The 23,228-nt window shown below is 40.8% G+C and overlaps 1 protein-coding gene across 1 annotated transcript in view; it reads left to right on the top strand.

Moving 5' to 3' along the window:
- The window catches only part of PRR14L (proline rich 14 like), a 1,261,773-nt gene that overhangs the window by 1,221,436 nt on the left and 17,109 nt on the right, over positions 1–23,228 (top strand). Inside the window, exon 6 of the mRNA XM_044068866.1 lies at positions 7,305–7,376. Within this exon, the coding sequence (XP_043924801.1) occupies positions 7,305–7,376 (72 nt within the window). The remainder of the gene's footprint in view (positions 1–7,304; positions 7,377–23,228) is intronic.

Genomic DNA, 23,228 nt, shown 5'->3' on the forward strand with positions numbered 1-23,228 from the left:
AACCAAGCCGGGGCCAACAGATGCTTAATAAAGGTGGACAATTTCCAGTTAATACCTCACACACAGTGAAACTAGCTAGAAAAATACACAGTACACACAGTGCTATAAATAACAAAGAAATAAAGAACAAAATAAACAAAAAACAGGATACTTAATGTTATATATTATAGCTCCGAGTTTCCTCAGTGTCCTTCCTTCGATCAGTTCACTGTGCTTTAATTTATCCATGCAGTAAATGCTACATAGGACAGAGATGAGTAAGGAAAAAAAATCCAAGAACATTTGAGAGATTAAGAATAATGTTTCAACCACTCCAGTAGTGTTTTATTTTAATGAAAAGCATGGTAGTGATCCTGCATTTTTAACGTACTGTATTCTTTATCCGTCACAATTTGTTTATTTTTGAATGAATTAGATATACAGTTGAAAAAAGAGGTATAGTGTTTGGTATTTTACAAACCAGTGGTTGAATAATGAATTATTTATTAAGTAGTAGTCATAATGGCAGTGTTAATTAGGTGCAGAATGTTACTTGCATTTCATTTAATTGGTGGGTGTTTCTTTTTAAACAAGGTAGAAATAAATTAATAAAAACTACAACCACTGAAACCTATATAACTACCCATAAAAAAACAGTAAAAATCTTGGTGTATCAGTGCAGTTCCGTCAATGAATAAGCCAAAAAAAGACTTAAAAAATATGAAGATAGAATGTTTTGCGCTGTCATTCCAGCTTTTATTAACTCGGGACGACTTCATAATTAATGTTTACAGACCAATGAAGGCAAAAGCAAAGACACTAGTTTGTATGGATATTTATAGTAAAAGTTACATTTTGTGCTTTTGGATTGCCTGTCATATTTGTTCCTTTTTAAATATCAGAAATGGACGTTTGCATATAAGAAGAATAGTGTGCAAGAAAATATATAGCCCACTTTGTCATTAATGTTTACAAAGAAAGAGACTTGAGTATCACTTTTTATTCTTGATATTTGTATGAAATTTTATTATTTTCATGTTATATTGTTAAACAGGTTTGTATAATGTGCAGTCTTGTATTTTAAATGTGAAGTGGATGAGTTTCATCAGTGATTGCAGTATAGTAATGGTGTATTTTAGTTATAAGGTACCCAGGCATTAAGAAAGGCCTGGAAAGAAACAAGTTAATAGTGTGAAATCTTGGGCTGCTGAGTTGTGGAGGATGTAAGTGTGCCGATCATGTTATATATAGAATTATATTTATAGAGTTGGATATCTAGAGTAATGTGTGGTTTAAGTTATAGTCGCAGGATTTTGTGGCATATTGAAAAAGTAAGGGAAAATAATGAAAGCGATGAGGGAATGTAGTTCGACAAGCAATTCGTCTCGAAAGGCCTGAATAGTGTAAACTGTGAAATTTACAGTGATTCTTTCGTGCGTCCATCATTGCTAACTGTGTTTACTTGGAGGGGAGTATTCGGTGGGTACAGACATTTAATCATGAAATCTCTGAACACCATGTTCTTATTGGCATGTACAAGGTGTAAAGTAACATTTAAAGGTATATAGGCAAGTCAGTTCAATGAAAACTGAAGTCTCAAACTGTGGGAAGTAAATGTTATTACTAGTAGTTACCCCACCAGCAGCCTTGGGACTTTAGTGTGTTTAATGTAACAATGCACAGTAGCAATTATTTTTATTAGAACACAGGCTGTAACATGCTGCTTAACACTGGAGACCTTCATTTTTGAATAGGTATTGACTGTGGATGTAGCCATTGATTTGGGATAGCTGCTCATATCTGGAGGACTAAAATTATGTTCTTAAACAAGTTGCATAGGTTCGTGTGTTTGTTGTAATTAAAAAAGGGGATTGTGGTTCTGAAAATCTATTCTTTATTTGTTTTCATTGAAGAAAAATGCCTTAAAGTGGTCTGATATACGTTCAAATGGAGAAGAGTAGAATGTAAGAGATCAGCCTGGCAAACCTGTGTAGCAAAAAAAGAATAAAGTAGTGGTAAACTCAGACTTGAGACAACCGTTAAACCAAATAAAAAATAAAAATTCAAGTCAGAATGTCCGAACTTAATTTAATAAAACGAACAAACGAAGCTTTTGGTCTTAACCCTTCTTGAGTGCAACAAACAGTAATAATTCTACTAACACTTTTATAGTAAAATCAAATCACATGGCCACAACCAATATTCATTTTGTTATAAAAAAAAATGTTCTCCTTTCCTAACCTAAGACATTTAAAAATACATTCATTTACACAGCATTTGCTTCCTTATTAGTACTGGTTTCAAACTTACAGCAGCATTGATTCCTGGATGTTTTTCTACGGCTAGCTTAATTATCCACTCATATTCTCTTGTTTCCGCTAAGTTGTTAATATTACCTCCTCTTATGCTCTTACTAATCACATCAATTACTCTATACTTGAAGTCATGGGCTATGCCAAAGTCTAAAAGGTGCTTAGCCAGTGCATTTGTGGGAACCTGTCTACGTATGTCTGAACGATGTTCTTTAATCCTGTCTTTTATCCTTCTCGTAGATTTCCCCACATAGGCAGTACATTTTATGCAGGTGGCAAGGTACACTATATTCTCAGTATTACAGGTTGCAAAATTATTAAAAATGTATTTCTGTGAGGTTATTGGATGGATAAAGGTATTCTTAGTGACAATGTATGGGCAACAAACAATTATAACGGGAATTTTTTTTACTTGTTGCTTTGCCATTATTTCTCATTTCTTTATAACATAATCTTTGCTTCATACTCTTGCTATTTCTATATGCAAATCTCGGTTTATTACCTGTAATCTTCTCAAGACCTGGCATTGCTTTTAAAATATGCCAGTTCTTTGCTATTGTTTTTCTTACTTCTGTTCTATTGTATGTTGTTACATATCTAGGACCCTCTTATTTAGTAAATATTTGATCTTGATTTCTTGTATTGTTCCCAAAATAAGGTTTCGCTATATCAGATCTGTGTGTAATTACATCCTGCATGTTCATTTCCAATAAGCCCTGATCATAACCTCTCTCCTTAAAATCTTGAACCATTTCATCCATATGATGTAAAAACTTTTCGTCATTTGTATTCAACCTACTTACCCTTAACGCTTGACTCTTAACTGCTCCATTAAAAACATGCGGTGCATGCATGCTGTTTTTATGAACATAGCAATTAGCATGGTTAAGAGTCAACTGGTGAGTTTCTAGAGAGAGGATATAAAAAACGAAGTAGAGTTGTCATGTCAGAGAGTTAGAGATAGAAAAAATAAGGGGAAACCCTATTTTTCCTCACCTATTGCTAGAAATAAGAACAAAAACCAAAACACTAATATTTCTTTTTGCATGACCTACAGTACTGATAGTGCAAGCATCAGGAATATTTTAAAAAATAATTGGTGTATTTTAAGAACTGACGCACAACTGATTAAGATCTTAGATGATTTCCCCCAAATTTGTATATAAAAACAAGAAATCTTTAAGGAGAAAGCTTTATCCATTGTATGATGCGCATAACTTCTCCTTGCAAGATGATAATTTTGGTACGACTACATGTGATAAATGCTCTTTTTGCAAGTTTATAGTTAAGTCCACTATGTTTGCTCATCCTGAAACAAAGAAGGGATATAGTTTTAAGATTAAGGCCTGTTGTGGTAGTAAAAATGTAGTTTATTTAGCTTCCTGTGTTCAGTGCCCTGCCTTTTATATTGGGAAAACCAACAGGGGACTTGAGCGCATCAGCGATCACTATTACTGTGTCCGTAAAGGACACAGTTATAGTGCTCTTGCAGAACACATTTTGCTTAAAGGAGAAAGTCATTGGTTTAAATTTCTTGCCATTGATGACGTGAAAGAAAATATGAGGAAAGGAGATATAGTTAGCATGGAAAATAAAGAATTTAGATGGATACTACAGTTGTCAGCGCACGGGCTTTGATTTAAATGAATATGTTCCACTTTTAAACCGGTTTTAAAAGAGAGAAAGTTGTTTAAGTAATGAAAAATACATTGAACAGCTTTTAAGTTTTGCTTACATATTTAAGTGTTTTGTTTTGTGTATATTCTCTAAATTTTACACACTCAGTATTTATTCTTGAAGTTTTCTATTGAATTCTTTTTATTATGCACATTTTGCTTATGTGTTTATTAACCAAAAAAGAAATCCAGAAACACCTCGTAGAGACAATAATTCAACTGTGCGATGTAATAGTGAAAAACAGGTTTAATACCAACAGAAATCCTTAACAGAACAACTTGACAAGCGCTTTCGCCTGGACAATTCCAGGCTTTTTCAAGTCAGAGCAAACAAAGCTAACTGAAAAACACATTGCTTAAATAGCTGGATCACATGCTGAATTTAATTGGTGCTAAGGACCAATTGAAAATTAATTAGAAAATATTTTGAAATATAAAAAAAAATTACAATCTTAATAAAACTCATTAAAAACGCATAATGTTCAGTATAGCACATTTTAACAATCCTAATGTTGTATACACTATGTAAAATGTAAATCATATAGTGCATGGTATACAAATTGTGCATTTGCTAATGAATACTCCCTATCTACTTTAAAAACATCCAAGACTACAACTAATATATGAGGAAAAATAAAAACAAAAGTGTGTATCAAAAAGTTTTAAACAGACAGATTTAAACTGCTTACATGTGGAAAGGGCACAACCATGCTTAGTAAATGTGTTAAAAACTGTTGATAACACTTAAATATGCTGCCAGCAAATGCTGAAAAACATTATAAAAAACTTTATAAAAATACAAACTATAATCTAGCTCGTCTGAGCCTAAGGACGGATCCTATACTTAGCGTCCCATTTATGCCAGGCATATTGCCAGCATCAAGCCTCAGCTGCCAGATTAATTCCCTAAATTCAAGGGTGGACTCCCAGTCCCCACCTCTATTGTTGGGGTGAACTTGTTCAAGAACCATAAAAAGACAAAAAGAAAGATAGTAACGCATTCTATAAACACTCCCTCAGTTGCCCCAATTTTAAGTTAACTTTTATGGTTCTTGAACAAGGGAATTAATCTGGCAGCTGAGGCTTGATGCTGGCAGTATGCCTGGCATAAATGGGACGCTAAGTATAGGATCCGTCCTTAGGCTCAGACGAGCTAGATTATAGTTTGTATTTTTATAAAGTTTTTTATAATGTTTTTCAGCATTTGCTGGCAGCATATTTAAGTGTTATCAACAGTTTTTAACACATTTACTAAGCATGGTTGTGCCCTTTCCACATGTAAGCAGTTTAAATCTGTCTGTTTAAAACTTTTTGATACACACTTTTGTTTTTATTTTTCCTCATATATTAGTTGTAGTCTTGGATGTTTTTAAAGTAGATAGAGTATTCATTAGCAAATGCACAATTTGTATACCATGCACTATATGATTTACATTTTACATAGTGTATACAACATTAGGATTGTTAAAATGTGCTATACTGAACATTATGCGTTTTTAATGAGTTTTATTAAGATTGTAATTTTTTTATATTTCAAAATATTTTCTAATTAATTTTCAATTGGTCCTTAGCACCAATTAAATTCAGCATGTGATCCAGCTATTTAAGCAATGTGTTTTTCAGTTAGCTTTGTTTGCTCTGACTTGAAAAAGCCTGGAATTGTCCAGGCGAAAGCGCTTGTCATCAAGTTGTTCTGTTAAGGATTTGTGTTGGTATTAAACCTGTTTTTCACTATTACATCGCACAGTTGAATTATTGTCTCTACAAGGTGTTTCTGGATTTCTTTTTTGGTTGGTCTACATTCGCTTATGTGTTTATTCTTTGAAAGCTTTGCTTCGCTGCATGTGATTAGTTGCTATGGTTTTTAATTGTTTGCATTAATTAGTACCAAGCCAGTTGATTGAAATGTTATATAAATGCGTTTTAAATGTTACTTTTACATTGTCTGAAGAAGCGATTTGGATAATTGCGAACGCTCACTTTTTAGTAGTAAACGTTTAAAGCAGTGAACAATTGTCTGGAGTAAGTTTCATCTGGACTTGCTGAGGTGCTGTGCAGTGTTTCGTTGGTTTGATTTCTTCATTTCTCTACCACAGCTTTAACATCGGAGTGGTTTGTTTGTATTTATGTCTTATAACTTGTTTTAATTGGAATTTGTCACCTTAGAAGTTGTCGAATATCTTTCTGTTCTGTTTTGCACTGTTACTATAGTTATTGCTCTGTGGGCCTGGCTTGTGGCTGAAAGGGGTCTGAGGACCAGCCCACCTTACCCTGTTATCAAATGTAATAAATAAATGATTCAGGGCAGATTTTTTTCAGCAGAGCACACCTGTGTGAATCCATACCATCAAGTAACTTAATTTCCACAGTGATTTTAACATGAGTGACAAGCTCCACACAGCCAAATTCAAAGGAGTTTGCCCCTGCACCCTCAACTATCCAATTCTAGTGATCATGCAGCCTCCTAACAAATGGGCAAACCTGAAGTTTCACAACAACCTGATGGCTCAGGCTCACACAGTAGTGGTTCACTGAAGCTGAGCATGAACAAGCAAGCATTGTGTATAGCATCACACAGTGCTGCTGTCTGCTCCAAAGTTCGGAGACCGTCAAACTCTCACCTTCTTTGAGAATCATGAATAGAATTTCCATGATCCTTTCTAGCAGTAGAAACATCCTAAAAGCTCTTGTATCCAAGGTAAAGCAAAAATAGTATACAAGTCAAATATTTTGTCAGTGTCAAGTGTGAGTTTGCAAACTCACGGTGATCCCCAAGGGCAAGAATGTTTAGAATGGTTTGTATTGCTTTGCAGCAGGCACACAAACTGCATAATTAAACGTGTTCTTGGGAGCTGTCCTCATTGGTGGTGCCTGTACTGTTTTTTTTTTTTTTCTCAAGTTTTACTTAACCTACTTTCTAGGCTTATATAGGCCCTAGGGCCAGTAGCCTAGTACCTACCTACCTATGAACTTAATGTATCCATGGAGTGTTAAGTTGGTGCTGTAATGGCTGTCTCCGTGAGAAACTGTTTTGGATGTCCTATAGGAATACTTCCCTTTGGATGCAAATATTACTGCTGAATGAGATGACAGACTTGATATTGTGGCATATACATTTAAAATAATTATCTGTATTTTGATGAATTTCTGCCATGGTGTCACATCTTGTAGTGGCATTTGTGATGACACTTCTGTGGTTTGTTTTGAGATGTGTAACATTCTTGATTATGTGTAACATTCTTGATTAAGTACTACTGATATGAATGGCTTCACTGTTTGAGAATATGCCAGAAGGAAAAAATGTTCAGTAATTCCATTTTGCAATCTTGTCTTTTAGAGTAACAAAGAAAGAATTCAGTTTGGAAGAAATTTACACCAACAAGAACTACAAAGGTCCACCAGCAAACAGGTAAGTAGTTAGGGGGTAGAGGATATTACCTTGAGTAGGAAAGAATGAGCAAATTATTTTTGTTTCACTGAAAGTGTTCCTGTTTCTCACAGTCTGGGGCCACAGAAATGCTGTGAGATTTATGTATGGTGACACTGACTAAACAGTGACTGCTAATGCCAGACTCTTCTTTGCCCATACCCGTGGCCTGTGGATGTACAGTGAAGTTGGTGTGCTGTACATACATTGTACAAGTGTATCTTGTGATACTGTGGCTTCCTGAGAAGCTCCTGTCTCAGTGAAAAAAACCAAGTACCATTGTGATACGATTCATGGATGTGAATGCACTGCCTTGACATATATTTTTAGAATATTGACACAGCACTTGCTTTGGAAAAAAGTAGACATTTATTCACACAGATTTTTCTGTACAAGCTATCATTTTCTTCATACAGGTTCTGCACAATCATTTTTTTGTTCTTTTCTGGATTTATGTAAGATTTGTTTGACTCAATAATGAAGTAGTTGTAGCAGATGGTATTGTACAGTACCCAAGCCACTGTGACATTGGTCCGCAGAGTTTTTGGTTTTCCAGCATTATTCACTAGTGGACTATCCCCTAGACCTGTATTGGTCAGCATAGTTTCTGGTTTTCCAGCATTCTTCACTAGTGGACTATCCCCTAGACCTTTATTGGTCAGCAGTGTTTCTGGTTTTCCAGCATTCTTCTAGTGGACTATCCCCTAGACCTTTATTGGTCAGCAGTGTTTCTGGTTTTCCAGCATTGTTCACTAGTGGACTATCCCCTAGACCTTTATTGGCCAGCAGAGTTTCTGGATGTCCTTCATGGATGCATCTGCAGTCATAACAAGTGGGTTGTCCTGTCGTCAGGCAGCCCTGCAGTCGGCCGGATTCCAAAGTCCGGGTCCGGCTTCGGCTGATGTCGCTCTCCACCCGACGTCATCTCTGCTGGTCTTCGGGTATAAAAGCATCAGCCGACGCCATTTTCCTCAGTCTTTCTTGCCGCGTGGCGCCCGAAGCAGAAGCTGTTCGCAAGTGCCGGTCGGTCGGATCCAGAGATTACTTCTACCGAATACTACTTCGAAGACTTCTAAAGCTAAGTACCCCGTTGGGGACTCTTTCTTGCCTCAGCCGATGTCAGAAAAAGTTAACAATTGTTTAACCTGTGGGAAACAAATACCTCATAAAGATTTCCACTCTTACTGTCTGCCTTGTTTAGGCCCAGCCCACGACGTAGCAGCCTGTTCGGCCTGTGCCTCTTTCAACCGACGAACGCTTAGGCGTCGGTCGGAGTTTGCAGAACAGTTTTTCGGTACTGATTTTGCGTACATTATGTCGTCGGATTCTCCGACTACCCCCAAAACGCAAAGATAAAGACCGACACTCATGTCCGCGGTTTCGGCCGAAACCACGGCAAAGCAAACATGAGTGTCTCGGTTTCGGCGAAACCGAGAAAACTGCTCAAAGTACAGCTGAACCTATTCTTACAACTGAGGCCCCTGCTACAATTCTTGAATCGACCTCAGAAATTTTACCCACTACGGTGACTGACTTATCAGATACCATCCCTTGGATGTCTCTACCCCAGCACGTGGTGCTGCTAGGCCTCCAGCAGCCATGTCCATTAAGACCTTCACCAGGGCTAAAGCAGCCAAGACTACTAAATCAGTGCCTGTTAAACCCCTCATCCAGGCCCTCTTCTAGTTCTCAAATGCTTTCTTTGGCAGAAGATTTAATTTCTTTAATTAGAGGATCTCAATCTCACCCAGACAGGGCCTCTCAGCCCCAGAGAAGAGACCTAGGGCAGAGCCCCTGAGCCAGTGTCTTCTGATGATTCTGCTCATGAATCAGACATAACTGACCAGCCTGAGGCTCCCTTTTCCAATTTCGAAGATTCTGATGCTGAAGAATCCATTCCAGCTGCTTCCCCACCAGAAGAATTCTCCTTTGGAGAAACCCTGCATGCCATGCGAGAACAGTTCCAATGACAGCAACAGGATTTTTCAGACTCCAGAAAAAGACTTAGGACTTTTCTGCACCTACCACAGCACAGGCCCTTAGCTATACCTCCTGTTCTCTCTGTGGTGGATGATGCTTTCAATGATGGTTGCTCCGCTCCAGATTCCTTACCCCCAGCCCCTGCTAAACCAGACAGATTTTACAGGGTGCCAGATACTCATCACCACCTTTACAAGGCTCCTCTTGCAGACCCAGAAACCATATCCCAGGGTCCCAAGGCAGTAGCCGCAACCACAGCTAAAAACCCTATTCCTTCTGAAAGGGAAGCAAGGTCACTAGACAGATGGGGTAAAAAGGTCTACACTTCAGCTACTCTCTCAGCTAGAGCTTTAAACTGTCAGTTTCACATGATACAATACCAAGAGTTTATGCTTGATCAGTTAACTAAAAAGCTAACTACTGATGAATCTCTTGATAAGAAATATGTATTAGAGATGGTAAATAACATACAACAGGTTAGTAACCATTCTTTGAAATGTGGCTATGATGCACTGGAGGCTTCATTTAGATCAGCCATGACAGGCACAGTGATAAGAAGACATGCATGGTTAAAGGAACAAGCTTTACGGATCATGTTAAAGCTAAGTTGCTAGATGCTCCTATGGACAAGACAAGTTTGTTTGGTACACCTGCCCAGCAGGTCATGAAGAAAATGGAAGAAAAGGCAAAATCTGTTCAAACTGTTAAAGATTTCCTGCAAGTCCAACCCCCAAGGTTTAGCAGGAACTGGCCTGCCAAAAATTGGTCCTTTCCTGACTCTGCAAAATTTCAAAGGGGCAGGAATAGACGTTCCAGAGGCAGAACCCAATCCAGAGGAGGTGCCTACAGAGGACGACAGTGGCAAGGTAACAGCAGAGGCACAGACACAGCCACTGCCTCTACATCAGCACAGCCACAGTGACTTAATCCTAAATCCGCCTACCAGGGAACAAATAGCAGCTCCTCTAGGCGGAAAGTTAACCTTATTTTCAAAAAACTGGCACTACATAACAAAAGACAAGTGGATTTTACAAACCATAGATCAAGGTTACGGTTTCACTTCCACACTTTACCAGTCAAAAGAGGAATGCCAAATCTACCTCCACATCAAAAAACAGAGGCTCTACGCCAGATAATGGAGTTAGCAAACATGAGAGCTGTGGAAAGAGTGCCAACAGCAGAACAAGGAAAGGGGTTCTACTCCAGACTATTCCTAGTTCCAAGAAAGGAAAAAAGTTGGAGACCAATTCTCGACCTGTCCACCTTAAATACATACATCATTGTCCCAAAATTCAAAATGCTGACCCTACAGCAACTTCTTCCCATGCTGGGCAAGGAGTCTTGGCTGGTAACTCTAGATCTCAAGGAGGCATACCTGCACGTCCCAATTCGACCAATCTGCAGAAGATACCTCAGATTTCTTGCAGGATCAGAGCACTTTCAATTCTCAGCATTGCCCTTTGGCTTATCTACTGCGCCCAGAGTATTCACAAAATGCCTGGCATCAGTAATCGCCCATTGCAGACTACAGGATTCAAATTTACCCATACCTGGACGACTGCCTGCTACAAGGGGACAACAAAAGCAAGCTGACAACAGATTTACAAAGGGTCATTTACTTGCTACAAGGACTGGGATACACAGTCAATTTACAAAAGTCAAGGCTGATACCATCCCAAACAAGGACATTCTTGGGCGCGGAATTGGACACAGTACAACAAATGGCATTCCTGACTACAGAAACCAAAAAGAACTTCCTCTTTACTTCTTGGCACTAACAAAACTGAACAAGTTAACAGCAAGAAAATTTCTACAGGCCTTGGGCTTCATGGCATCATGCATAATCTTGGTCCCATTTGCCAGACTACATATGAGGAAACTACAGTGGTACCTAAAGAATTTATGGTCCCAACACAGACACAGTCTAGAAACAGAAATCCCACTAATTCCATGCTTAAAACAGGAGTTCCTATGGTGGGCTCAGGCATGCCAGTCAAACCCAGGCCTGCCCTTCCGCAGATGTCAACCAAGCCAGACCATCACAACAGACGCTTCAGATCTAGGATGGGGGGCCCACATGCTGGACAAATGCGTGCAAGGATTGTGGACACAGGATCAAATTCACCTGCACATCAACCTAAAAGAAATGCTGGCAGTAAAACTGGCAATCCAAAAGTTCAAACCTTTCCTCGAAGAGGGTCAGTTGATGATAAGGACAGACAACACCACAGTCATGTGGTACATCAACAAACAGGGAGGCACTCATTCATACCCCCTATGCAGAATGACCTTGGAGCTGTGGACCCTGGCACTCAGCTACAACATTCAGTTACAGGCAATATTTGTACCGGGGAAAGACAATACTCTAGCAGACATACTAAGCAGAACCACTTCGGATGCCCACGAATGGAAGCTGCACCCGGACATCTTCAAGACCATCTCAAAGAAATGGGGAATGCCACAGATAGACCTATTCGCATCACCTCTCAATCACCAGCTCGAAAAATTCTGCACGAGGACATTCCACCCACTAGCATGGAAAGTGGACTCACTCTCCTTCAACTGGAAAGGCCTAACAGCATATGCATTTCCTCCTCTTCCTCTGATACACAAGGTACTGCTAAAGATCAAGGAAGAACGTCCAAGGATAATCCTGATAGCCCCAAACTGGCCAAGACAACACTGGTATCCACTACTGACGAGCATGTCTCGGAACAACATGTGGCCAATACCCCTGATGCCTCTGATGTTAACTCAGAACAACTACAGCATCATACATCCAAACCTAAAAACACTGCAACTGACTGCATGGAACATCACATAGCAGCAGCTAATCCAGAACTTTCCCAAAGAGTTAAAGACATTATTCTTGAAGCACGCAGACCTTCAACAAGAAAGAACTATGCTGGAAAATGGAAAAGGTTTGTCATTTGGAGTACCGAAAGAGGAAAAGATGTGTCAAACATAGATATGCCTAACATTCTGGAGTATCTGGCGAACTTCTTCATTCAGGCCTGTCCTACTCCTCCATCAAGATACATGCATCAGCTATTTCAGCAGAATACAGCTTTGATCCTCCTGTTTTTTCACACCCTTTGCTCAGGCAGTTCCTCAGAGGAATCAAGAATGTAAAACCTCCCAGGAAACCACCATTACCAGCTTGGGACTTAAACTTTGTGCTAGAAAAGTTGACACTAGCACCCTTTGAACCAGCAGCAACAGCAGACCTACAACACCTGTCATGGAAAACTGCTTTCCTACTGGCAATTACTTCAGCAAGGAGGGTTTCAGAACTACAGGCCTTAATGGCAGTGCAACCCTTCCTAATCTTCCACCAAGATAGAGTGTCCTTGAGGACTAATCCTACATTTATGCCTAAGGTGGTATCCAGAGTATCTTTAAACCAGGCAATCCACCTACCTTCCTTCTTTCCCAACCCACAAAACAGAGGGGAAAGAATACTGCATACCTTGGATATACATAGACAGCTACGCTACTACTTGGACAGAACAAAAAATAGCAGAAAGACTGACCAACTTTTTGTAGCCTATGCAACTGGAAGGGAAGGAAAAGCTATTTCCAAACAGACAATCTCCAAATGGATAGGAAATTGCATACGATACTGTTACTCCTTCCATGGAAAACCAATTCCACAGAACATAAGACCTCATTCTACAAGGGCAACAGCCACTACCACAGCTTTCTTACGAGGAGTGGCAACCAAAGACATTATTGAGGCGGCTACTTGGACCTCCGTGCATACATTTGCCAAGCATTATAATTTGCCTCTTTATTCCAGATCCGAGCAGGGTTTGCCACTGCTGTACTGCAAGGGATCTTAAACACACCATAATCTACCTTTATCCTCCTCCCGTAGTTGGCTATGGTATTCTACCCACTTGTTATGACTGCAGATGCATCCATGAAGGACATAGTACAGTTTTGTACCTACCATAAATGTAGATGTCCGAACTGGATAGCATCTGCAGTCAGGATTACCCTCCATCCTTCCCTCTGTGGTACTCCTAGGGTGTTTACCCTCCTAATAGCTAGCTGTTGGGGAGTCTTTATGGTGTATTTGTTTGTATATATGTACATATATGCTTATTGTTGTGTTTACCTCTATCTATTTGGAAACATTGGCATCTATCCAAATTTTACCCTGCAAGAGGGCTACTGGCATCTGGGGCAAGAAACACTGAGGAAAATGGCGTCGGCTGATGCTTTTATACCCGAAGACCAGCAGAGATGACGTCGGGTGGAGAGCGACATCAGCCGAAGCCGGACCCGGACTTTGGAATCCGGCCGACTGCAGGGCTGCCTGACGACAGGACAACCCACTTGTTATGACTGCAGATGCTATCCAGTTCGGACATCTACATTTATGGTAGGTACAAAACTGTACTTTTTCCAGCATTCTTCGCTAGTGGACTATCCCCTAGACCTTTATTGATCAGCAGAGTTTCTGGTGGACTATCCCCTAGACCTTTATTGGTCAGCAGAGTTTCTGGTTGTCCAGCATTCTTCACCAGTGGACTATCCCCTAGCCCTGTATTGTATACCTCTGCAGTGAATGTGCTGCACTTACTTCCCACTTGGCACATACTTTCCACTTCTCCACTGCTGAAGTTAAGGAGAAATGTTTGGCAGAGTAGTGCTTATTTAGTTCTCCTGTAAGACAGTTTTTTTCTAACATTCCCAACAGTCAGTCTTTGGCGATATGTCACCATCAGTCCCTCCTTAATGACTTGCATTCTTACAAACAAAATGTGTAGAGAGACTTCCGTCATCAATATCTTCATTCTGTCTGGGGCCTGTTCACTGCACTGAAAACTGTCTTTCATACTTTGCCTTCTACACTTTATATGCCTGTAATTACTAGAGAACATTTTTATATGCCTGTAATGTATTTTTCATTCTAGACTGTCCAAAATTTGTATTTCCTGTAATGTATACCATTTATTTTGTAATGTTTCTCAAATTGTACTCTATTGTATTGTAAGTTGGAGGTTTTCTCCTTGGGTCTCCACTGAAAACAGGCCACTGGCCCAGTTGTACTAACCAGTTAACAAATGACAAATAAATAAATTATATTAAGGTTGGCTACATTAAGTTGATAAGCGTAATGATACATTTTTTCCAAAAGTAAAGCTTTTTAAGAATTTTCGGGGAAATCTTCAGCACTGCCCTCAGCATGTTACCCCTTTCTTAGCTTCAGGAAGGGTCGTCCACACTTTGAATCCTAGCAAGTAGGAAAGATAAAAAAAAGCTGGTGTGGATACAGCAGTATGATAAAGCAATGACAGTGCATGAGGTGTTTAGCAGGGAATCCCTCGGTCTGCGGATTTTCACAATCCTGTGAAGACATGCATAGAGCAAAGTCATTCTCTCACTCTCCTCTTGTAAAGGCAGCAGCATTAAAGGGATGTATAACAGAGAGAGTACATGCAGCCATTGCAAGTCCCTACTGATGGCATTCCCAGCACAGTTGTCATCCAGATCCTCCCTGCTACACAACATGGCTCATTGGAGTAGAGTGGGCACTCATCCTTTCTCCAACATGGTTTTCATATTTGCTGAAGCATGTTTAGATTCCCGGTTCTAGTGTTAGCAAGACTGGGATTTGAGGTGACATGAGGGATTTTAGACTACTGGATCCCTAATGGACCGAAAGGCCAGGCACAGGTTGCCCATAAGGAGTCCTGTTCAGTGGATTGAAGCCGAGTCTGTAGGACATTGAATAAAGGAAAAAGTCTATAGCTGTTGTCTTTTAAGCCTATAATCGTTTTAGTCCAGAACCTTTGGAGCCATTCCAGTTGCTTGAGATACCTTGAAAGATTCATTCCAAAGGGGCATTCTTTTCAATAATAGGTTTGATCGATGCAGAATGTAGAAGAGTAAGAATTTTCTTGGATCTTGGTAGAATACCTTTTGTAATCAGCTGTGTCAAGTTAAAAAGATTTCTAACCACCAAGGGCACAGGAATGTCCATGTGCCAAAATCTGTTACCACGCTTTCATTTTGAAGCCAAATGTCTGTACTAGAAGATGGGTGAAGGGATTGGTCACCAAAGGCTGTGCAGATATTGCACTTTTAACATTTAGCTTTAATACACTTTTTGAACATAGATTAAATTCCATTTAGAGCTTCTACTTATCAGAGGGGGACTTGAGGATGATGCCAAGTTTGCATTCATCTGTAAACTTAGCTTGCCAGAGATTCCCATTTGTAATTTGGAGGTCTGTGAAGCAGATGCCGAACAGTAGGGATTCCAGCATGGAACCCTGAAGAATACCGCTTATCGCCTTCATCTCCACTTAGGATGCACCTGCCATCCTCACCACATGGGTTCTATCCCTTAACCAATTCGCTATCCACCTAACTAAGCAGGGGTCAGTTTGATGCTCATTCATTATGTTAGCATGCAATTTGGTGTCAAAAGCTTTAGCTAGGTTGAGGTATGCTGCATGTATGGTGTGTCCATGGCTTGTTTTGCTGTATCAAAATTGACCATATTCATTACACAGGCTGTATCCTTAATAAAGACACTGCTGTAGATCAACACTTTTCACATTTTTTTATATTAATTAGGCCAGTTATGATATGTTTTGTGGCTTTGCTGATGACTAGTTAGGCTAATGCGTCTGTAGATGTTAATCATTCTCACTGCTGGAGTAGCTTTTGGCTATATAGGTTGTGTCCTGCCTAGGATGCAACTGACCCTGACAAAACTCTGGCTCCCTCCTACACTTACACTCTGACTGCTGATTGGCCAGTGCAGTATAGAGATGTCAAACTCCTGTCATACTACAAGAAAGTGCTGAAAAGGGTGATTGATAAATACACAGAGTAGCAGAAATTAATATGGGAGATGAACAGTTCTGATCCAGATCAGGATACATCATAGCTAACCCAATCTTTGAGTGAGACAGATACTGGAGAAGAAACTAGAGATGAGGAAAGTGTTCAACTAGACATTCTGGACTTGGAGAAAGTGTATGAAAAGTTCCCAGAAAGCTGATTTAAGTAGTCCTACAGTGATTCAAAGTCCTATAAACACTGGGGTAATTGGTGCATGCTACATACAAGGAGACAATGAGACAAGTGCAAACATTGTTCGGACACTTGGAGAGGTTCCAAGTGAAATTGGGGATTCATCAGGATTCAGCTTTGAGTTCACTGTTCATACTTTGTAAGAGACTGCATTAACAAACAGATTGGAGGGTACAGTTTAAAAAACTGCTGTATGTAGACAATGTGGTATTACAAACAGGATCTGAACAAGAAATTCAGCAAATGATATGAGAATGGAATAAAAAAAACACTGCACACTGGTGAAACTGAGTACAAGAGTTGTCACTGCAGCAGATGAGGAATCAGAAGAAGCTGAAAATTGAGATAGAAGGGGATGTAGCATACCTCTTAGCACAAGAAATCTGGACAAAGCCAAAATAATGGGGCCTCTCTTGTTTGGGATATACTTTTCTGAGGTGCAGGCCAAAACCAGTGGGCTATGGCTGACCAAGTTTTGCAGATGACTGCAAGCTGGGTGCTGTCATCAATTCCCCTAGTGATGTGGACATCCTTCAAGAGAGTCTTACCTAAACAAATGACTGGTGCCAGAAGCATGGCCTCAAACTGAATGGCAAAAATTACATCACCCCCCCCCCCCCTTTGGGGATAGTGATGTCCCCACAAATTATCGCATTAATAACAATGTCCTAAACATACAATCAGTCGTGTGGGACTTGGGCACCCAGGTTGATAGCAAACTGAGTTATGACCACCATATTGCCTCTGTTGTACGGAACGTTTTCTACATAACCCACCTTGTTAGTAACAGCATCTCATCCAAGAACAAGGAGGTCATATATCATGGTATTCTTCCCTTATAAGACCCATTATTGAGTCCAGTGCCCCTTTCTACAGGTACCTCACAAAGCACATGCAGCAGCTGGAGAAACCACAGAGGTTCCTCACCAGGAGAATCTAGGGCCTCAAACATCTACCCTACACAGATAGGCTAAAGGCCCTGTCCCTCTACTCGGCCTCATACAGACTCCTCGTAGGTGACCTCTGTCTGGCATCCAAAGCAGTCTCAGACCCTGCCTTGATAGGACTGCTGCATTTCCGCAAGTCAAGCTCCACTCGAATAACCTGCGCTCGCGACCTCAACCTGGTCTGTTACATCAGTAGGACTTGTTGACGGGAGAGATGTGTCCCAGAGACTTCCCTTCTGTAGAATAGACATTCCCTCTCCACTTCAGAGTACCTCATTAACCCTTTTTAAGTACAACCTGGAAAAGTGGATGTGGAACAGAAAATACACCCCTGGAATTCCACCTGTGTCCCTGCTGGACAGGGGCATCGAGTGTTGAATTGTTAGTACGTGGGCTAAATTTTTGGCACTTGGAAAGTTGATAGAATAATATCATTTGTGTTGGCATACATTTTTCAGAAGGCTATGAAATATGAAACAAATGTGATACTTAAATGTGTCATTATTTAGTGACTTCAATTATTGGTGAGCTGCCAGAAAACCACAAATGTTATGAAGAACAGACCAAAAATATGAGGAAAAATCTTGGCATTCTGTGAAAAACAGGACAGTTGAGAGGTACGGGATGTAGTGGAACAGGTTAACAGGTAACTTGGCTGGTGTGGTTGAGGAGAGAAGTCGTCTGAATGAGGACATCAAAGCTAGAATCAGAGGAGTAGCAGTCACCTGGCAAAATGTGTCAGGGGTAGTGTGTGACAGAAGAATGCCACAGAAGCTGAAAATTAGTGTACAGAACAGTGCTTTGACCAGTACTGTTGTATGGTACTGAAAACTTGGCAGTGAAGGCAGAACAGTTGAAGCTCAAGGTGCCTGAGATGAAATGCTTGAGATGGGTGGTAGGATGTACACTGTGGGACAGATGAAAAAATGAGCATATCGCAGCAGAAGCTCAAGTAGCAACAATGGCAAAGAAGGTCAAAGAGAACATATAGTTGTTTGGGCAGGAAAATGAAAGACACTCCGTGGTAGTTTGAGCAGGAAAATGAAAGTCAGGTGCAGATGATATTGGACAGGCATTTAGAATGCAAGAGGAAATGAGGGCATCCAGAAAAGAGATGGATGGATTGAGTGAGAAAAGGCCTGCGTCAGGTGTGATTATCATAGGAGGTGGGAGAGTTGCATTGATTCAAGAGAAATGGACAGTTGATGCAACACCCTGATCCCGTGTAGGAAATGTTGTTTGATAATAGCAAAAAGGTACACATGTCAAATCCATATGTATTGGGGGAAACTAGCATTCATGTTCTTAAGGATAAAGGTCAATTTGAGGACTGCAAAAAAGTTCTGAAAACTTACTGCCCAGTCTCTTTTACCATGCCACAGCTTTGGGGATGCTTTTACCTCCATGTTATGATTAAACCTGCTAGCAGGCAAATCTAATATAGAGGCCTCTCACTTATTGGTCCTGGGGTAGGTATATTTTCCCAGCCATCATAATTCAGTATTTTTTTTTTTTTTTGTAAAACCGCTTTTGGCCACATCCTTACTGCTTGCAGACAAAGGAGGGGGAAAAAGCTTTAGGTTCATACTTCATTACCAAACCCATAGTAGTTTAAAGGAGGCCAGGGGAGGGCTTCTCTCTACACCTTTTGTGCATAAGTCAGAGTATTACTACAGCGGTACACATTTGAATAAAATGTTAAGGATTGACCTCTCTCTCAGTGAAAGTCCACTCTTCTTGTGGTCTATTCAAGCTCTGCAGATGTTAAGTTTTCCCTCTGCTAGCAGGAAATGAAACCCCCAGCTGTCCTGAGCTTTGGTGGAGAATGTAGAGATTTGAGGATGGTGTACCCTTGCCTCTCCTACCCTTTTGAGGTTGTATTTTTGGGTTGTTTCCACTGCCATGTCTTTTCATGATCAGCTGGAGCCCACAGTTAGACATCCTAATCCCAAGCAGCAGTTCCTTGAGCCACGTGGGTGTGGATTGATGGTACTTGGAACAGGGGACTGCCCCTCTTGGTGGCTTCCCAAGCCCAGTTGGATTGTCAAGTCTCGTGTCTTGAGTCCTAAACATCAAGCGTCTATTTATGCTGGAGTGCACAGTTAGGCAGTTTATTGCAAAGCTCTAACCATGTCCATAGCTGATCTTTCATAAGCATATGCCAACTTTACCTGGCACACAACCAGTTTATCACTTCTTGTCCTTTGATAACAGTGCCAGTTAGTCGCACACTAACAAGCTTATCTTAGCAGGTACCAAACAGTTTGGTTCTCTTACATTTGATGTTCTCTGAGTGTCAAAATCCCAAGACATTCTCATTCTCTCTGAGTTGGACAATAAAAAGGAGTCTTCCTGTCTGTGTACTTAACCAGATTATCCCTCTTTCTGGATAGGTCCTTGGAGATAAGGAACAATAGGACTGGTCTATAACTCTTTGTGTCGCCTTAGAAGTGCCTGGCAGAGTTTGTCAGGATGGAGTATTTGTGATCTTAGATGATGCATTTCCCAAGGATAGGATATCCCTAACGATGAACCCTTATTTCATTCAGTAGGTGGTTTTAGTTATCCCTGAATCAGTGCATTTATTTCCTAATTTTCTTTGCTGGTAAGAAACTGGGCGGAATCAAGCCCCTCGCATCCTGGTTAAGCACAGGCAGTTTAGATGTTGCCTGAGGTTGTAACATTCCCTCTTCTTTGCACCAGAGAGTTCATGTGTCTGAACAAGTGGGTAAGCATTCTTTGCAATGTGGTTTTGATGCTGTGCAGGCCTCCTCGAGGGTGGCTGCCACTAGTTCTGTTCTTCGCAGGCATGCCTGGTTGAGGGATCAGAATTTAGCAGAGCATGTTAAGACTAGGATTTTGGATGCTCCTTTACAGTCTGATGTGTTATTTGGTTCGCCTGTGGAAGCAGTTTTGAAGAAAATGGAGGACAAAGCTAAGTCTATGCAAACTGTTAAAGATTTTTTGCAGGTGCAGCCACCGAAGTTTAGTAGAAATTGGCCTACTAAGGGATGGACATATCCTGCTTATGATTCCCAGTCTAGGGGTAGGTCTAGACGTGGTAGGGGCAGAGCTCAAGGTTCTTTTAGGCCTAGAACAGGGGGGTTCACCTGCTCAGACTTCTGGTGAGGGCAGGGGTCAGTCCTTTCGTAAACAGACCCAATGACCTGCCTTTTCAGCTGCCAGTAGATTCTCGTCTGGCAGCTCCTTTGGGAGGAAGACTGTCTCTTTTCAAAGAAAATTGGGATTTAATCACTCAAGACAGATGGGTGTTGGATATCATTCACCACGGTTACAGGTTTTATTTCCATACATTGCCCCCTTTCAAAGGCATGCCAGACGTTCCCCCTCCACAAAGGAAGGAGGCTCACAAGCAAATTTCTTTGTTACTCCAAATAGGGGCCATTCAGCCAGTCCCTGTATCAGAAAAGGGCCTAGGATTTTATTCTCGCCTGTTCCTAGTTCCAAAGAAGGGGAACACGTGGAGACCAATTTTGGATTTGTCTATCCTCAACACTTATCTGGACATTCCCAAGTTCAAGATGTTGACGTTACAACAGCTTTTACCTCTGCTGGGCAAAGATCATTGGATGGTAACTTTAGATCTCAAGGAAGCTTACCTTCATGTGCCTATAAGACTAAGTTGCAGGAAGTATCTGCGTTTTCGAGCTGGAAATTCTCATTATCAGTTCTCTGCATTGCCCTTTGGCTTATCTACTGCCCAGAGTATTCACAAAGGTTCTGGCTCCAGTGATAGCTTACTTCAGGCTGAAAGGAATTCAAATCTATCCTTACTTGGACGGCTGCCTGATTCTGGCTCAAGAAAAGGAAGACCTTCTACAGCATCTGGAATATGTCATAGCAGTGCTAAGATGCCTCGGGTATTCTGTGAACGAAATAAAGTCCAGTCTAGTACCCTCTCAAGACATGTGCTTTCTGGGTGTGAGACTGAATACAGCAGCCCAGATGGCCTTTTTAACCCCGGACAAACAAAAGAATCTTTCCAGTTACTTCCATCAACTATCTCTTCAGTCCGGGCTGACTGCAAGGACAGTCCTTCAAGCCTTAGGGTTCATGGCATCTTGTATTCTGGTGCTTCCCAATGCCAAACTGCATATGAGGAAGCTACAATGGTATCTCAAATATGTATGGACACAGCACTGCCAGGATTTGGACACTGTCATTCAAATAATACCTTGCATTCAAAAGGAATTGTTGTGGTGGGCTCAGGAATGTCACCTAAACAAGGGACTCTCTGTGACCCGGCCAGAGGCGAGTCAGATTCTAACGACAGATGCCTCAGACATTGCTTGGGGAGCTCATCTAAATGGAAAGTGGATACAAGACAAGTGGCCTGCCAGACTACAGCATCTACATATCAACATGAAGGAGATGTTAGCAGTCCAGTTTGCATTAATGGCTTTCAAGGAGTTACTTCTTCCAGGGCAGGTGTTGATTCTAACAGACAACACAACTGTCATGTGGTACATCAACAAACAAGGGGGAACACATTCTTACCCATTGTGCAGGCAAGCAATGATTTTATGGGAGACTGCGCTCAGCTTGCAACTAACTCTTCAGGCAAGGTTTCTGCCGGGAGCACAGAACTCCTTAGCAGATGTGTTAAGCAGACAAATCATGGATCCCCACGAGTGGAAACTGGATCTTCATGTATTTCAAACGTTGACAGTGTCCTGGGAACTCCAGACATAGATCTGTTCGCTTCTCCACTAAACCACCAGCTGCCAAAGTTTTGCACAAAGAGGTTTCATCACACAGCTTGGAAAGTGGATGCTCTTTCTTTCAGTTGGAAAAATCTTCATGTGTATGCTTTCCACCTCTGCCTCTTCTTCCAAAGGTGCTTCTAAAGATCAGACAAGACAAGCCAAGGATGATTTTAATAGCTCCAGATTGGCCTCGGCAGCACTGGTACCCATTACTGAGGAGTCTGGTAAAGAAGCCTCCATGGCCTTTACCCTTGATTCCACACCTGTTGTCTCAGAGAGACGGTCACCTGCTCAATGTCAAGCTACACTCTCTTCATCTAACAGCCTGGCATATTCTGTTTTGAAAGACAGCAGGTCTCAACTTCCTCAACAAGTTTTAAATGTGATTATGGAAGCCAGGAGACCTAGTACAAGGAAAGTGTACGCAGAAAAATGGAAGAGATTTTTATTTTGGAGTGCAGCAAACAATTTGGAGATTTCGAGCCAAATCTGAGTGTGGCTCTTCAATATCTTACTGAGTTATTGGACAAAGGTTTGTCTTTCTCTTCCATTAAGATTCATGCTGCAGCAATTTCAGCTCACTATGATTGTGACCCACCATTGTTTTCGCATCCTTTGTTCAAGCAATTTCTTAGAGGGGCAAAGAATATAAGACCCCATAGAGCTCCTACTCCTGCTTGGGATCTCAATTTTGTGTTGGAGAAACTTACTCTACAACCTTTTGAGCCTCGCTACTGCTGACTTGAAATACTTGTCATGGAAGACTGCTTTTTTGTTGGCCATTACTTCTGCAAGAAGGGTTTCTGAGTTACAGGCCCTTATGGCAGTGGAGCCTTTTTTGATTTTTCATAAGGATAGGGTATCTTTACGTACTAATCCTTCCTTTATGCCTAAGGTGGTTTCTAGTGTGGCTTTAAACCAAACTATTCATTTGCCTACTTTTTATGCAGATCCCCAAAATAAAGGAGAAAAGATTTTGCACACTTTAGATGTACACAGGCAATTGCGTTATTATTTGAGCAGGACTAAGGATTTTAGGCAGTCTCAGCAGTTGTTTGTTTCTTTTGCTTTGAGTTCTCAGGGCAAGCCTGTGTCAAAACAAACTATTTCTAGATGGATTGGGTGTT

This window comes from Protopterus annectens, chromosome 4.part0 (assembly GCF_019279795.1).
Source record: "Protopterus annectens isolate FY-2018-M chromosome 4.part0, PAN1.0, whole genome shotgun sequence".
In the NCBI taxonomy this organism is placed as follows: domain Eukaryota; kingdom Metazoa; phylum Chordata; order Ceratodontiformes; family Protopteridae; genus Protopterus; species Protopterus annectens.